This window comes from Tachysurus fulvidraco, chromosome 12, assembly GCF_022655615.1.
Source record: "Tachysurus fulvidraco isolate hzauxx_2018 chromosome 12, HZAU_PFXX_2.0, whole genome shotgun sequence".
Classification (NCBI taxonomy): Eukaryota; Metazoa; Chordata; class Actinopteri; order Siluriformes; family Bagridae; genus Tachysurus; species Tachysurus fulvidraco.
This window is the reverse complement of record NC_062529.1, coordinates 1,572,185-1,584,216: the sequence shown is the minus strand read 5'-3', so window position 1 is coordinate 1,584,216 and position 12,032 is coordinate 1,572,185. Positions and strand designations below refer to the sequence as shown.

The 12,032-nt window shown below is 38.5% G+C and overlaps 1 protein-coding gene across 27 annotated transcripts in view; it reads left to right on the top strand.

Moving 5' to 3' along the window:
- Positions 1-1,469: 1,469 nt before the first annotated feature.
- nrxn3a (neurexin 3a) overlaps positions 1,470-12,032 on the top strand; it is a 271,775-nt gene continuing 261,212 nt past the window's right edge. For 18 of the 27 annotated variants that reach the window (XR_007144532.1, XR_007144531.1, XR_007144530.1 and 15 more), the window contains exons 1-2: positions 1,471-1,690; positions 6,897-8,049. Coding sequence is in view for 23 of the 27 variants with exons in the window: in XM_047821614.1 (XP_047677570.1) it covers positions 7,353-8,049 (697 nt within the window). In the remaining 4 variants the exon portion in view is untranslated. Of the gene's footprint in view, positions 1,691-6,896; positions 8,050-12,032 lie in introns of all 27 variants that reach the window. The other 9 variants (XM_047821599.1, XM_047821603.1, XM_047821595.1 and 6 more) reach the window with 1 other exon arrangement.

The following is a 12,032-nucleotide window of genomic DNA, read 5'->3' as shown; positions in this document are numbered from 1 at the left end:
TTTAAAGTCAAGTACATTTGCTCATTGGCTACTGAGCTAAAGGCTAAGGGTGTTGCTCAAAGAGCGTTGAGGTGCTGGGATTTAATCATACACCCTTCATCTGTAACCCAAAGTCTTTGTTTCAACAACCAACCTCTACTTCTGAATAAGCTCCACTAAAAGTTCGTATTGAATCAATGTCAGCAAGCTGAGCTAGTTGATGAGGTTCACTGGTTAATTCATTGCTTTGAGTTACAGATAAGAAAATTGTGTGTTTAAATCCCACTTCCATTGTTGTGTCCTTGAAAAAGGGGTTAAGGGCCTTGCTCAGGGGCCCAACAGTGGTGGCTTGATGGACCTGGGATTCAAACTCATGACCTTCCGATCAGTAATCCAACACCTTAACCACTAGGCTACCACATCCCCCTCTAAATGAACTGAATTATGTGTTTATTTTAAACAGCACTGTATAGACTATATAAAATCTTTTACAGTTTTTGTATGTACTTTACTAGCATCCCACATGGGGTACTTAAGGTCAAATGCATATAGCCTTAATGGTACCAAACCAGCTACTGGGAACAATACAGTTTGGTACCAGTTGTTCTGACAGTGTAAAGTGTATGAATTCATTAACAATTGCACGCACTTCTAAAATCTAATAATAATAGTTTTCACGCTATAAACACCAAAAATCTTTTAGAAACAAGCTAGCAAATTATACCAAGCTGTATCATTAAGGTGAACATCCTTCATAACTTTTAACTTCTATGTATTATTCGATGTAAGTAAACGAACTTGTTTTTCTTCCCCAAATTCGTGACGCTTTAAAGGAACATCACTGGCTTATGATGCACTATAAGATGTACTATAACATTACTAAAGACGTCCGTTCGATGTTACCACCCCAGCGACAGGGATAGGTATTTGTTGGTACCTTCATTTCTGAGCCTATACTGTGTAATGAGTGAGGACTGAATGTATGTCTTTTTAAAATGTAAATTTTAATATATTTGCATATAATATCATTTAAAAAAAAGAGTAATACATGGTAAATAAATAAAGGCTCCAGACACTGTTTTTCTTTGTTGATGGACTGGTAACATAGAAGCGACATCTTTAGTTCCTTCAGTGTGTGAAGTGTGTTTCATATCTCTTTTAGAGCAAAGCTGAGACACATCAGTGGTCCTGTAAGGTCAAAATATTTTTATAGGTGGTGCCAGTCCAAGGACGAGGAAAAGTACCTTTGTCGCCTTTAATTTATGGTGTAAAATGTATGAAGGGACATGAAAGTGTATGCCGTTATGAAATGCAGATTAATCATGTAATCGACGAAAAACATTTGCACACACTCACACTTTCTTTCGGATACCGAATACACCTTTAAATGGAGAGTTTGGCAACGAGAGAAGGGGCGGAGCCGCGCGCGCAACACGAGTGTGTGTGTATGTGTGTGCGTCGTGCGTCGCGCGTCGTGCGTGCGTGCGTGCGTCCGTGCGTGCGTGTGTGGAAATCTCGGGATCGCCCATCAGTCAGTGGCACCGGAGCTTCACACGGGTCCAAATCCCCTTCACATCACCGCCGCGTTTCCTCTTACCGATGAAGTGAACCCAGAACAGGAAAACAAGGAAGATACAAATACAAACGAAGGATCCATTCGGGAATCTCATGCGGATTATTATGCTTTGACATCTTTCCGGTGGAATCTGAGGTCAGTCGTTTGTCCTTTTTGCTTCTTTTCTTTTTTAATAGTCTACACACACACACACACACACACACACACACACACACACACACACACACACACACACACACACACACACACATATGTATACACACATATACACACATATGTATACACACACATACACCTATATACACCCGGGCGGCGCGCGGAGAAGCTCCAAGTTTCAGCACTGAATAGTGGACAGGTCTTTGACTCTCTTAGTGCCGCGGAAACGAGTTGGCGATGAGCACGAACGCGCGTGTTACGAGTTTCTGGGATAACATGAGCGCGCGATTCGAGTTTTTTATATATAAAATAAATGTTTGATTGACTAGAATTTGATTCGAGTGATAGAAAGCTCGTCGTGTTAGCCGATAATCCAAAGCGCTCTCTCTCTCTCTCTCTCTCTCTCTCTCTCTCTCTCTCTCTCTCTCTCTCTCTCTCTCTCTCTCTCTCACACACACACACACACACACACACACACACACACACACACACACACACACACACACACACACACAGATACACACACCTCCGAGACACGGTAGGCACAAAATCCCAACCGTGCAGCTTGATATAGCAATACAGTATAACAGAATATAGATAGTTTTGTTTTTTCTGCTGTTTAAAGAATTATAACACCTTATTATAAGCCTGTAATACATCTAGAATTATTATTATGAATTATTACATAACTGTTTGTTAATTCTAGGAATTCTAATGATAATTAAAACAAACCCATGACCCCGAGTTTATTAGTAAATTACATAAGGGCCTTGTCTGGTTATTAGCTTTCATTCAAATAAAACAAAATACAACATAACCCTCTATCAGCAGAATGAATATCAATGATGTGTATAATTTGTGTTTATTTTTTTAACTATATATCCATTTTTATTTATTTTTTTTATTAATGTATGTGTTATAATCTCTAAAGTAGTCCCTGAATAATGAATCTCTAAATTCAGGTTTCAGTCTGATCACACGCCATACAGGATGAGGTTCATGTAGAGACACACACACACACACACACACACACACACACACACACACACACACACACACACACACACACACACACACACACATACACATCCCGAAACACTCCGTCTGATTAAACACTCCTTTAATTTTTTCGTTTAGATTTAATTTAGGCGAATCTGATATTAATATTTTAGCCCAATCGTCCTTATATTTTATTCTAACAGCAAGCCGCTTTTAATTAAAATATTTTTTTTATCTCAATTTACCAATCAGAATAAAATAAATGCAAACGTTTCGATTCCGATGTGTTCATTTCTGTTGAATTTGTGGAAATAAATGAATCAGTTTGAGGTTAATTAAAAACACGCATGTAAAATAAACAGCATGGAAATATACTGCAATTTCAGCAGTAATTTCAAAATATGAAATTCATCACCCGCAAATAGGTTTGAGCTCAAATGCGATGTTTTTTTTCCGTTCCGTTCTGCAAAATCAAACGTGTTAAACATGCACAAATCTACACAGACACGTTTCTATCAAATTCAGTGTCTTTTAAATGCGTATTTTTTAAACCATGCGTTTGAGCGGCTTTTGGAAATAATCAGGCTTCGAGCAGAAGGGGATTTTCTTTTCTTTCCTTTTTTTTTTTCTTCACCTCCAAACCCTGCGGAGAAACCAGGCCCATTAAGCTGTAATCTCACCACCACAGACTGAGCACGATCTGGATAAATGTGCTTGATAAGAACATGGGCTATAAAGCAAGAAAAGACGAATAATTATAACTTAAAAAATAATGACGACATAAAAAGAAATTCTTTGAGGCTAAAAGCCGCAGTTTTAGCGCCTGATATCCGTTTTTTTTGGTGCAATACAAAATACAACATGTAATAAGATAAAACATAAAAGGAACGTATGTTTTTGCTGTTTGTTGATTTTTTTTTTCATTTTTATTTCTTTTCTAGCGCAATTTATGAGATATTATTCATTTCCGTAGTCCTAATGAATTCACATGCGACTTTGGTTTTACGCAGTGACCTCTAAAAAAATCCCTTCTCTCCCTTTTCTCCACTGCTTTAGCAAATTACAAGCGTTATTGTGCATTTGCGTGCTATTTCTTAGCAGGATCTCACGTAGTCTTCAGAAACGAATTGAATCGAGATGCATTTTATTTGTATCTTTATCTGTATTTTGTGTTTTTACACAGAAAAGCCGACACGCTTGAATTAGACCCGAAATGTCGCATCGCTTATTATTATTTTTATTCAAACGGAAAATTAAAGTCTTTACGCACATGCGTCATGTATGGATTTTTATCTGTGCATAAAGAGGAAACATGGAAATTAAGGACCCTCCAACACCACCACCACACACACACACCTCTCCGGTTGGTGCATTCGAACCATTGTAATGAAGACAGAATCAGTTACCCTGCGTTATTTTTCTTGATTTAAAAATGTCTTCCGAACGAATTTCTTTATGATCATAAATTGTGCAGGGGATGATTTCTTAAATGATTTTGCAAGATTAAAATGTAGAAGTGCATTATTATTATTATTATTATTATTATTATTATTATTATTATTATTATTATTATTATTATTATTATTATATTTTTAAGGACTTTTTTCCACGATGACGAAAAAATTGAATCAGAAAATAAAATAAATGAATGCTGCTGATGGAGAAAGGAAAAAAAAAGTAAAATGTTGTGACATGTATAAGGACACAAAAAAAAAACGACTGCAGTGTGACGTGATGTTTTTGTCATTTTGGCTACACACACCCAACACCTTTGGCACCTTTTACCACAGTGGTGCAAGCGTACCATGAGGTGACCGCGTTAATCCTGCGTTAATGATTTTGAGCTGATGGCTCTGATGGTGTGTGTCTTGGAGAGGGGGGCGGCGGTGGTGCATTTGGAGGGTGATGTAATGCAGGAGGTGATTGGCGCAGAGGGCTGCAGTGGGCTCGGTGGCGATGCTGGCGGTGTCTCAATCTCAGCATTTTATTTATTTATTTATTTATTTTTTTTGGTCGTCTGGGAAAGCCTCATTGGGTGCAGGTATGCACCCTCGAACTTCCTCGGATCGTCGACCGGAAGCACAGAAACGACAGAGGAATGCGGTGTGGATGTGAACGTTTATCGTTGAGGTCATCCTTCCTGACCGTGCGTTCTGGCCGATTCTAAATTTGGAGTGAAATTTGTGGCTTGGGCGTGTAATGAACGAGCAGAATCGCTGTCATTAATGCAGCTCGGGTTGCTCATCATCGTTCATCCTCCCCTTTCAGTCTCCTCCTTGAAGTGGATCTAAACGCATGACCTTTTTTTTTCCCCTTTTTTGTGTGTGGTGGTGTGTGGCGTAGTCACTCGGGCACGACGTTCACATATCAATGAGGACAATGATGTGTGCAATTTAGCCTTTTCACCTCCCTCCTCCTCCTCTTCACAGACTACAGGCCCTTGCTTGACAAAAAAAGCAGAACACACACACACACACACACACACACACACACACACACACACACACACACACACACACACACACACACACACACACACACACACAAGTACATTTTGAGATGTAGCCATGAGCCAATATGGAGTATCTGTTATTAGCAGGCAGCTCTTTTGCTGGCTCACTCTCTTGGCCTGCTCACCAGGCAGCTGTGCGTTTGTACGCATTGTGTTTCTGCTTCATTGCAATTGTGCGCCTCTACAAAAAAAACCTATTGTCCAGCTGTACCTGCTACCTGCGCTCCTGGCAGTCACACAGGAAATATTAGACGCCTATTAGGTTACACCTCACATGCTGCTATGTAATCCGAGCCTATTCATCTTCATGGGCTCACGTTAAAAGAAAGCAGGTGCTGCTTCTAGACGCACCGAAGGTCCGACATAATGCCGGGCGGATGTTGGTGACGTGCAATAAACGCTGTCGATTATTACCAGTAAAGAGTTTCTTAGATGATGACTGGATTAACAGGAATTTTCCCACAGCTGTTAAAAGAGCATTTTTAGAATTAAAATCTAGAGATTTTATTAAATATATTTTTATGAAAACATACACAGATACATAGAAAAGCTATAGAGCACCAGATATAATTTATAACACACACACACACACACACACACACACACACACACACACACACACACACACACACACACACACACACACACACACACACACACACACACACAAATATGTATTTATATATATTTAATAGTAATCAGAATTTTTATCTTTTATTAAACATATAACACATTCTAAAAATCTAGAAATGTAATGTATAAAACACACACACACACACACACACACACACACACACACACACACACACACACACACACACACACACACACACACACACACACACACACACACATCATGTGTGTGTGTGTATTATAAAACATAAAACAGATTCTTTTTGATACACAAGATAAACAAGGACCTGCACTTATATCTGTAATATACAATATACTCAAATACAATAATATTTATATAATAATTCACTCTGGATAAAGGTGTCTGCCAAATACCATAAATATAGATAATTATTTAATTCTTTGTAATCAGATATCTATTGTACCTTCTAGTTTTATTAATTAATTAATTAATTAATTAATTAATTAATTTATTTAATTTTACAGTTCATTATTGAAAAAAAAATCAGATATTTGCAAGGATCTAAACCTATAAATGCTGCAATATGACCATAACTGTATATCTCGCTTCAGAAATTCTTCTATTCTTCATAATTATTGCTATTTCTTTCCCTTCTATTAACACCTATAGATATTTAAAACAAAGTCATCATTTAAAAATGTTTTGCACCGATCACTTTTTAAACGTATATATATATCTTCCTGCGTTCTTCTTCCTGGAGACCATCCAGAGTTTTCTTCAGATAAATCAGGTCTAATGCTGTACTCCTGGAGTTTGGCACGAGTGTAATTAAGGTAATTTACCCACCAGATGACCGATAACGCTGGACATCTTGGGCACGTGTGAGGAATAAAATCGCAGAAGGGAGTGAACTGAATGATTGAATCTGTTGTTTGAATGATTGAACGCATTAAATGACACCAGATCACTTCAGAACATGTCAGAGCGAGTTAGATCTAAAATTCTGATCCTGCGCTCGTATATTTATAAGGGAGATTTATTTGTTTAGTTTGAAATGTAATGCTCTTTTGTTTTGACAGCGAGAATCCTGGGAATACGATCTCTACGCTGGACGACGATACCCACAAGTCAACATGAACGTGTTTTCCTCTAAGGTTAAAAAACGACCATAGTGGGACCAGAGTTCTTCATATTTTTTTTTGGAGGGAAAACCCCGCCTCCTGATTTGATTTCACGTATCTGTGCCGTCATTTATGACAAATAAAACTGTCCTCTGACAGAAATCAGACTGTTCAACAAAACTGGCCTTATGACTGTTACTTAAGACTGTTCTCCATCTCTATTGTCCTCCGTTCACTTTTTAAGGATTTTACCTTCTCTGCTCTTTGACGTCAGTGTCCCGTATTAAACAAATCTTTTACACGTACACTGGGATGTACTTTGGATATACGGACCTTTGAACCAAAGCTATTTTTTCAATGCTTTCCTATTGCACAGGATTATAAACCCCCCTTAAAACTTCCAGCACTTTCACCATGACTCTGCTCAGATACCCGGTCCAGCTGCAGCTGCTGCTCAGTACTGTGCTCGGCTCCTGCTTGGGTTTGGAATTTCTGGGAGCTCGAGGACAGTGGGCCCGTTTTCTCCGCTGGGACGCCAGCACCAGAAGTGACCTCAGCTTCAGGATCAAAACGGACGTGTCCACCTCGTTGATCTTGTACTTTGATGATGGTGGCTACTGTGACTTCCTGCAGATGATGGTGGTGGAGGGGAAGCTGCAGCTGAGGTTCAGCATCGACTGTGCTGAGACCACGCTGGTTTCGGGTAAACGGGTCAACGACAGCAGCTGGCACTCGGTCACCGTGAGCAGATCCAACCTGCGGACGGTGCTGGGCGTGGACGGAGACAGCAAGGCCGACGAGGTGCGACCTCAGAGGCAGTACATGAAGATCGTTAGTGACCTCTTCCTGGGCGGAGTCCCCCAGGACATTCGACCCTCTGCCCTGACCTTACCCACCGCCAAGGACCTGCCGCCTTTTAAAGGAGTTATCAGGGACCTGAAATATGGCAACAAGGAGCCTACACTGCTTAGCAGCCAGAGGGTCCGAATGAACACGGAGGGCGTCTGCACTGAGAACCCGTGTGAGAATGGAGGGATTTGCTCCCTTGTTGACGGGGAACCGCTATGCGACTGTTCCAAGACGGAGTACATCGGCCGATTCTGCAGCAAAGGTAAAGCGACGGATCTTTTAAAATCATACAGACGTCCGTGCTAAAAAAGGTTTTGATGCTAATTCACTACAGTTTTCATGTCGTAGCCAATCACGGTGTCGAATCTTCAGGATGTGGGTTCTGTCCCGCTCTATCTGAGATCTGATGCTTTCTAAAAAGTGTTAGGATTAATTAAAGATACCGAAAAATACTTTCCTCGTCTCCGGGACGTTAACATAAAAGCCCACGTTTATTGGGTATCGTTTACGTTAAAGCTTCTTTAGCGCCAAATCATTTCCTTTATTAAAGTAAAAGATTTCTTAACATGTACCACGTTTACCTTTTCAGGAACGAGGGAAAGTTCTGTGTGCTAACTTTATTTCTAAGTCTATTTAATTCCACATTAACTTTGTCTCAGGTGGATTTCCAGAAAGTCCAGCCGTGTCTAACGTTTTAACTTCGTTCTTGCGTCCTTTACATTTTCTATTTCTGAAGAGTTTATTGTTTTAATGTTGAGGTGTATTTGTGCATCAGTATTCCAGGTGTAGCCATTTTAGATTCTTTGGGGATTTCAAGGTGGCTGGTGGCCATTTCACAGCTTTCTGCTCTGATGTTGCTGGTTCAATTCGACACTGTGATTTTTTTTTTACCTTCTTTTTCTTCCACTCATGCAGATGATTTTCATGAAGGTCACAATGATGTGTCTTTAATTCATGCTTGAATTTTTATTTTTTATTTATTTATTTTGTTGAGTGAGTGAGTGAGTGAGTGAGTGAGTGAGTGAGGAAGAAATAACCCCTGGATGTCCGACGTGCTTTAATTCCCAGTTGTTTTTGATGTGTTCATGTCTGTAATAATGACCAGAAAGAAATAATGAAATTTTTTTTATTTTTAAAGTTTTCCTTAAAGCACCTTTAGATCCTGGTGCATGATCCCAGCAAATGCAAGGTACCTAAAGTGTTGACTGACTCATTGATTTTTTTTTATTTTATTATTATCATTATTATTTCTGAAATATTCTTGTGTTGTGGTGTACAGCTAGATCTGTTCTCTGAACACTGTGATGCTTTTTATTTATTTATTTTGTTTTATTTGAATGTTACGAGGTTATTCTGAAGCCGTGACTGAAGTGAATGATGAATTAATTGAAAGCAATGGGTTAAAAAAAAAAAAAAAAAAAACACAAGGAGGAAGTTTCTGACTCTTAGACCCGAGGCGTTTTCCTTCAAGACTGAAGCGTTTCAGTTGGGCGGGTGATGAATGGGGAGTGTGCCGTGCCATGTTGGTAGTTCTCCTCACTGCAGACACAAACCTCTCAGCGCTGCCTGGAACACAAAATGGCTGAATACCGATTATGCTTCGTTGAAGCGATTTTGGTCGACATGGAAGCTTTGTGTCCGACGTCGCAATTGTGCACTCCCACATGCGGTTTTGGATAAGAGAGAGAGCGTCTTTTGTCTCGTTTTTTTGTCGCTATCTATGTAGAGCAGCGCTCCGGCACAGATTATATCCACTACGGTGCTGGCAGCCGAGTCGCTCGTACGGGCGCTGGGCTCGAATTTATAGTCGAGGGGGAGGCGTGTAGGATTTTAGCTTTGATTTATTGTTGTTGTTCCTCTCCATCTTGTTTGGATGGCAGGGTTTTTTGCGGTCCGCTGATAGGAGCCCGTGCAGCTCTGATTTCTCTGAAGAATGAGAAAGAGTGCAGAGCATCGTAAAAGAATAAATAACCAAATTTATGGGACCGAGCGCAATTTATATGGAGCCACCGGGGAGACAGGATGCTTTTAAAAATGCTGCCCTCTGGCCTAAGGATCCTATCACATCACATCTCGCTCCCTTTCGGAGTATGGCTGGGTTTAACATAAGATAAAAATCAAATCATTAGATATTTAGAAATTCTTTGTAGCACTTTGCCTTAATAATGCATAATAACTGCAGTCATAGCAGTTTTAGATATATTTATATCCTACTATAGCATTTCATAATTTCAGTTATAAGCCTGTATAGTAACTTGGATAATGTGCTGGGTAAAAAAAAGATGATTTGGTAGCACGTCCTATGAATCCTGTATTCATTAGGCATTATAACAGTTTATAACAGTTATATCGAATACAAAGGACTGTAAATAATTACATGTATAGCACACAAGAAAAAAGAGATTTTGACATCACATATTAATCCAGTATTCATAATGCATTATAATTCCTTTTATGTCAGTTATATACAGTAGAATACATAATACTTTATAATGCCAGGTATAAGCCTATATGCATGCTTACAATTAAAGGTTGAAAAAAAGTGTCTCATAACCTAAAACTTCATTCATAATGGATTAGAAATGCATTAGAACCATCACCATAGTTTTGTAACTTGCATAACGCTTTATAACATTGTCATAAACCTGTAAAAATGTTCATAGTTACGTGCATAAGACTCTCAAAGAATCTCGACACTCAGATTGTAATGTCAGGTAATGTCAAATACTATAATGCAGTCTTGTATAAGCCTTTATAAGTCATGTTACAGAACAGATTATAATGTTTTTCACAAGATAATTGTAAATAATCCTTTTGTGAAGCATTATAACAGCCTGTGCTCTAATCACAGATCTTTAGCTATATTATTACTAAGTGGTTTAAAAAATGGTATGCATTTATTATATTATCGAGCATACATCATAAATCTGTAGTCCTCATTATAACACCTAACATAATCCTTAATATAAGCGCTTTAAAAAAACTGTGAATGTTCTAATAAAGTATAATTAGGTATGTAATCCTACATTATGAGTTTATATACCTATATTTTACTATGATGCTTTGAAATAATGGTCATAAGCATGTAACAACTCACTATAACAAATGCTATGATTATAACTTGTGGTACAGATACCATACAGGCAGCAAGTTTACTTATGAACAGTTATAATATGTTATGAAACCTTACATTATGAAGTAATGCAGACTGATTGTACTTTGCTCTACCTACTTATGAGCATTTATACAAGATTATATTGGCCATAAAACACAAGTATGAGTTCATAATGTGGGGCTCTATAACACAGGACATGCTTAACTATTCATAACTATTTATTAATTGCAATTGCATTGTTTATGATGCAGTTATAAACTGTTAAGAAATGTGTTATAATCAAGTGAGTTAGCACTATATCTAAATGAGATCTTCCTGTAATGCACTACACAAAGTGGGGCTGGCTTAAATGTTATAAACACTTATAAAGCATCACGTAAACAATTCATAATATTTAATAAAACAAAGTTTAGTACATTGTCATTAATAGTTATAACTATGTATTTAACCTTATGAAGGCATTGTTACGTGATAATAATAATATTCATGAGTTCAGAGATTTTGCCCGTTATAATCCATCCATATCCATGTTAAACATATTTATAAGGACACGTTACACTTTCAGCATTATTATGCTTTATGGGAATCCTATATAATGGTGGTATATGCATTATAAGCAGTGCTTATAACATGCTTATTTTAACAACCTGTAAATGCATGCTAAACAGTGCAACAAACCAAAATGAGATTTTATAAATAATTATAACAATTTGTATAATGCCTTACGAAATCTTACAAATGCATTATAACACATTCCTACGTCGTTAGACAAACGGCCAACGTGGCTTCTTAGCGAGCCTCCGTGCACGGTGGAGAAACCGCTTTTGGTTGGGGTCCATATGGCAACGCTTAGTCTACCGTGTAGAAATTAGCCTGCAATGTGTGTTGTGGAGAATACATTTAGTTCCAAACACAGAAACAGCAACAGGAACCTGACACTTCGCTCGACGGGCAGATGGTTAAAATGGCCTCAGAACTATGTGCCGTCGATGTAGCGTATGTTCCTCGCTCGGTGGCAAACGTGACAGCCGCACCGCTACATTATTTGCAAACATTTCTACTCTTTTTCAGGCTCGGAATAACAAACAAATTTTGGCTGCCATACAAACACCCAGTCTGTTCTTTCTTCT